This window comes from Callorhinus ursinus, unplaced genomic scaffold (assembly GCF_003265705.2).
Source record: "Callorhinus ursinus isolate GAN/ISIS: 27379988/994484 unplaced genomic scaffold, GSC_fseal_2.0 scaffold5, whole genome shotgun sequence".
Taxonomy (NCBI): Eukaryota; Metazoa; Chordata; class Mammalia; order Carnivora; family Otariidae; genus Callorhinus; species Callorhinus ursinus.
Genome location: NW_027397067.1, coordinates 7,152,348 through 7,158,347, shown reverse-complemented (window position 1 = coordinate 7,158,347; position 6,000 = coordinate 7,152,348). Strand labels below are relative to the sequence as shown.

At 41.2% G+C, this 6,000-nt stretch overlaps 1 protein-coding gene across 1 annotated transcript in view; it reads left to right on the top strand.

Annotated features, from left to right (window-relative positions):
- Nucleotides 1-1,682: 1,682 nt before the first annotated feature.
- Nucleotides 1,683-6,000, top strand: part of TCEA1 (transcription elongation factor A1) — a 45,556-nt gene continuing 41,238 nt past the window's right edge. The window contains exon 1 of the mRNA XM_025870599.2: nucleotides 1,683-1,893. Within this exon, the coding sequence (XP_025726384.1) occupies nucleotides 1,831-1,893 (63 nt within the window). The 5' untranslated portion in view covers nucleotides 1,683-1,830. The remainder of the gene's footprint in view (nucleotides 1,894-6,000) is intronic.

Below are 6,000 nucleotides of genomic sequence, written 5' to 3'. Positions count from 1 at the left end.
AAACAGGGGCGCCTGGGTGGCTCAGCGGATTAAGTGACTGACTCTTGATATTGGGTCAGGTTATGATCTCAGGGTCCTGTGATAGAACCCCACATTGGGTTCCAAGCTGAGTATGGAGCCTGCTTAAGATTCTCTCTCTGTCTGCCTCTCCCCTGCTTGCGCACTCTCTCTTTAAAACAAACAAGCAAAATAAACTGATTCTTTGGGGGAAAAAAACAAAAATCACAATTATTAGAGTAAATGTACACATCCATAATCATAAAGGAAGATTTTTACACACTCAATAGAACGCAACAAAGTGAGATATAAGTATTTGAATAATAAAATTAATTTGTGGCTAATGAGCCTATCTGGAACCTCCTATCTGCTATTACAGAGTACAAATTATTTTTTCTTTGTTTTTCTTTTTTTAAAGATTTATTTATTTGAGAGAGAGCAAGCGTGCGGGGTGGGGGGCGGGGATTGACAGAGGGAGAGGGAGAGAGAGAATCTCAAGCGACTTCCCACCCAACCCAGAGTCATGAGGGGCTCCAACCCTGGACCCCCGAGATCATGACCTTGGCGGAAGCCAAGAGTCAGAAGCTCAGCCGACTGACACACGCAGGCGCCCTTAGAATACAAATTCTTTTTCAGTACACCAGTATATTTATAAAAATTGACAAAACAGATCTCAACAACTACCTTAGAACCAGTTACTTCCCAATCATACAGTCTCTCTATAAGTTGGGAATCAATAATAAAAAGATAATTTAAAAATGAAACAAAAACATGAAATAAGAAGGGGAAAAGGACAAAATTCCTCTTCCTCCCAAATAACTGACTAGAACTAGGAAAAATTTGTCATCTTAGTACAGAAAAAACATTATTAGGTGGTTAATTTTGATTAATGATAGCTAAATATGGTGTGGGGATATGTCTGCAAACAGCATGAGTTGGTAGTAAAACGTATAATTGGGCAAAGACCTATTGAAGGAGACTATACTCTCCAGTATTAATAATACAGCTATTTCAATTTTCTACTTTGGCTTAGTCATAACCCTTAAATTAAAGATGTCAACTTCCTCACTGGTCTTCAGAAGCAGTTGAGGTGCTTATTTCTTTGTTGAGAACGTTTCTCTCAACTATTATTCAACTGTATTCAAATACTGTGTTCGACATTCTGAGTCAGGAAACAAAACAGATTGAGTCTTGGTTCCCATGGAGCTTACAAACGATTTGACTTTTAAAAAGGGGACGCTTAAAGCGATCAAATCCATATTACAATGCACTATTTAGGGGGAGTGGGGTGGTGCTGGTTTTCACGGTAGTCGCCTCCCACGGAAAAAAGGCTCGGGTTTTGACTGCCTTTAAAAACCGCCAATGTTTCGCTTTCCAGACCCGCCTCGGTTCAGAGCTCCGTGGATCTCTGCGGATGTGAAACTCACCCTGGGCAGAGACTGGGCCGGAGGCGCACGCGCGGCAAAACTCGGCCCCGCCTCCTACAGACTTACAACGGCCTGGCGGGAAGCCCTGCCGCCCAGTTTGCGTGTCAACTCATTGACAGCGCCTCGGTCGACGCCCGTCTGGCGGGCGCCTTGGCGCGCGGTTTCCCAGCGATCCGCTATCGATTGGCAGTGCCTGCACGGTGCGCGCAGAGCTCGATTGGTGCTGCCTGTGGGGGCGGAGTCGCTGTCGCAGCCGCCGCTGCCGCTGCGGGCTTGGTTGTGTAGGCCCGGGCCTGCTGTGGTGGGGTAGTCCAGCGCCTGGCTCTCGTCCTGCCGTCCCCTCAGCTCCAGCTTCGCCCACTTCCCGACCCAAACGGGCTGGGCGCGGGGAAGACCTGCGGGAGCCATGGAGGACGAGGTGGTCCGCATTGCCAAGAAGATGGACAAGATGGTGCAGAAGAAGAACGCGGTGAGCGCGGCGGGCGACGCGGGCCGGGAGGGAGGCTGGGCGACCGGCCGGGGCCGTACGCGGCTGGCTTCGGGCCGGGCCCTCGCGGGCTCCCGGCCGGCCCACGCCCGCCCTCCCCGCGCTGGAAGCTGGCGTGTACCGTGCCCGCGTCCTGGGGAAGGCGTCCGGGAGGAGGTAGCGCGGCCCCGCCGCTGGCGTCAGTACCCGTTCTTGGTACTCCCAAGTCTCTCGTTGTTAGTACAGCGTAGTAAACCTGATCGGGGCATTCTCTTATTTTAAACTTGAGGAATAGATTTACTCGCTAATTACCTCTTCAGTTTAGCTTAAGAATTGAAGAGTGTAGAAAGCCCTTCACAGTTGGGAAGAATTCGTTCTCTTTTCCATGATCGCTGGCTAACAACTAGAAATAACATCACATAGAGGTTTGGGATATGTTTTAGACATCAAACTGGTAAGTTAAAATTTTTGGATTTTTTTTTTGAAGAATGCTAAACATTCACTTGATCTCGTCTACGCTACAGGTTTGTTTAGCAATTAAAAAGGTAGAGTATGCTACTGTACTTGGCAAGTCGCTAAACGTTTTTTAAAAAAGTGGATATTGTCAGGTGGTAGTATGTAAAGAGCTGTGATTAAAACGCACACACTGAGGTGTGCTGGTAGATGCATTTGGCCAGATGTCATTGCTGGGTACTCTAAGTGGTTTACAGTTAATACCAGTGGCATTATCTTGTTACTGATAAAGTGTTTATATGAACATGTTTTCTTTGTGGTTTGTATGAAGTCTTCCAATTTCTGCATTTTTGCCCACCAGTGTGTGCTTTCAGTCCTCTAATTCAGAGTCAGCTGTTTTCAGCTTCAGCTCCATGATTGTCTTCACCTGAATTTGTTCCACCCTGGTCAGTACATTTTCAGAATCAGTGTACCTGAAATAACTTATTCCTATCTATGAAATAAATTCCGTGTCAAACTAATGTGAAGGAGAAAAGGGATGTTCTGATTTGTACAGCACTTTAGAGTTAAAAAGCATCTGTTCAAAATTCCTTTGAGACTCACAACACAGCTATTGTGGTGTACCCATTTTGCAGAATAAGAAGCTGAGAGAGATTAAGTAGTTCACCCACTTAAATTAAGTACTGTGCAATTTGGATTAAGCCAGGACCCACGTTTTCTACTGGACAGCATTCTAGAGCAGAAAATAGTGTTAAAACAGTGAATTCTTAAGATTTCGTACATAGTCTGTTCCTCTTTCCTTGAACAGGTGCGTTGCCTAGCATGTAATTTCATACCCTTTTAACCTGTATTTGCAATTTTGGCCTTTTAAAGTATTTCCTGTTTGTTTTCTCTTCCAGACATTACCTTTGCCATTTATTTTTCTCATTGATACAGCCCAATGCAAGTGATGAGATCTGATTATTTGATAGGCTGAACATTTCTGTTATTTTGTTTAAACTGGAAAGTTTTTTTCTTTACCAGGAGACATCCCTAGATTCACACAGTAGATGCCCTGAGGGAAAAAGGCCTTTTGTTGGGTAATTTTTTCTCTAACTCAGGCTATAATGTGTATCCATTAATCATGTAATACATGAGTGGCTTGTTTCCTTTCCTTGTAATAGGTGTTTCCTAAAAATGAGTAATTCCTTAGTGGATAAGGATGGAGAAGACCAGTTTGTATTTACCTGTAGTTCTCAAAGTATAAAGGAATAATGATGAGTCTGGGGGAGAATGAGGATAAACTCCATAGATACTCCTCAAATCTCATTTTCCTGATAGTTCAAAACTTGACCAATATGGAAACTTTCCCCTCAAAAAGAAAGATAAAATTGACTGGCTCTTTTATGTTTTTTCCTTCTCCCTTTTCCTGTATATCTTACAGAAATGCAAATTGGCAAATGAAATAAAGAGAAAGGGAAGTGGTCTGAATGACTCTCCCTCTTTGCCCTCCAAAGCACATCAACCCACAGATAGCTTTTTAAGAGGTCAGTAATTTCACAGAAGTTCTGGGGGTTGTAGGATTATGGAAGATTTGTTTTTCCCTCTCTCTCTCTCTCTCTCTCTCTCTGTGGTTTCCAGATTTTCTCTGTGAGCTTTTTTAAATATTATTTTTATACTATGAAAAAGTAAACTTTACTTGAAAAATAGTAGTTTTCCTCTTAAATTGGCAAGTTTAAGTGTTGTTATTGGATATTTAGTTTAATAAAGCGTAGGTGTCACATTTAAGTAATAAGCTACCATTTATTGAACTATTACTCTGAGCCAGGCATTCGGCTAAGTACTTATCCCTGGGACAGTTTTGCATGATAAGTAATATCCCCATTCTAAAATAAGGAAACTGTTTGGAAAGTTAAGTGAATTGTCCTAAGCTAAATAGCTAGAAAGTGGGCAGATGAAGACATGAATCTAAATGTTTTGCTCAAAGTCTGTATTACTCTCTTAAGGTGAAACATCTCTCTAAAAGACCCCTTTTTTGAACCTTGTGTGGGTACAATTAGGTGAATATAAGACCAAGAAGTAAGGGTATTTGCTGTTCTGGGGGAGGCAGGTTTCCCTAATATCCAGTCAATATCCTGACCCTAGTACTATCCAAAATGTTGCGTCATGTGTGTCCTTGATCTTAAACAATATTAGCAGTTTTACAAGTGTATACTTTTGAGACCTTGGTGAACCACATAAGTTAGTTCCAAATTTTCAGGCATTAGCTGTTTTTTATGTCATTTTGGCTTTTTTTTTTTAAATGTCATTTTGACTTGATGTCAATAAGCAAGTCTGACTCCTGATCTGAGTTTAAATCTTGGCTCTTCTGAACTTTAGCATTGTGATCTCAGGCAAGATCCTTAACATCTCTAAAACCATTTTAGGTGGTTTTTTTTTTTTTTTGGTAGTAAATTGGAGATAATATAATGAAGATTAGATGAATTAAAAGTCTTGGCAGTCCCTAAGATATGGTAAGGGCTGAAAAACCTTGTGTATTCTTTTTTTTTTTTTTAAGATTTTATTTATTTATTCATGAGAGACAGAGAGAGAGAGAGAGGCAGAGGGAGAAGCAGGCTCAGCCTGCTGAGCCGGGAGCCCTACATGGGACTCGATCCCAGGACCCCGGGATCATGACCCGAGCCGAAGGCAGACGCTTAACCATCTAAGCCACCCAGGCGCCCTGTGTATTCTTTTTGTAAAGGATTTATTACAGAAGAAGGAGTGAGGTAACTTGGAATTTTCAAATTCATAGATTTTGTCAGTGGTGTTGAGCTTTGTTTAGTATTTCTTTATTGAAGGCTCAGGGCTGAGTAGAATTAAATTGTTGCGAGAGAAATTGAAATTAGACGTTAGAATATCCTAGGAACTGCGATACTTGGAATGTGTAGATTTCTAAGTTTTATACCTGGGTTGAAGAAAAAACTTTGGTTTTCATATCAGGGTTAGATTAATTAATATAAATTGAAATTTAGAATGACTACACAATTTTTTATAGCAGCCTTATTGAAATACACAATACAATTCCCCCTTATAAAGTGTACAGTTCAGTGGTTTTTAGTATATTCACAGATTTGTACAGCTGTCACCACACTATCTAATTTAAGAGCACTTTCATCACTCCAGAGAAGAAGCCTGTGCCCATTAAGTAGTCATCATATATCTCTCCCCCCCCCCCATATGTTTTCTTGTCTCTATGGATTTGCTCTTCTGGACATTTCATATAAATGGAATTACACAACATGTGTTTGTATAAGTGGAATCATACAATATGTGTTCTTTTGTGATGGGCCTCTTTCACTTAGTGTTTTCAGGATTCACCTGTGTTATAGCAGGTATCAGTACTTCATTCCTTAATGTGTGAAGTATAATAGCACTACTGTACTGGTGGATATACTGCATTTTGTTTTTTCATCATTTGTTGGACATTTTTGGCTGTTTCCACTTTTTGGTTATTAATAATGCTGCTAAGAATATTCTTGTGCAGGTGTTTGTGTGGACATATTTTTTTTTTTCTCTCTTGGGTATATACCTAGGAGTAGAATTGCTAGGTCATATGATAGCTGTGTTTAACTTTTTGAGGAATTGCCAAACTGTTTTCCAAAGTTGCTGCACCATTTTACATTCTTACCAGCAATG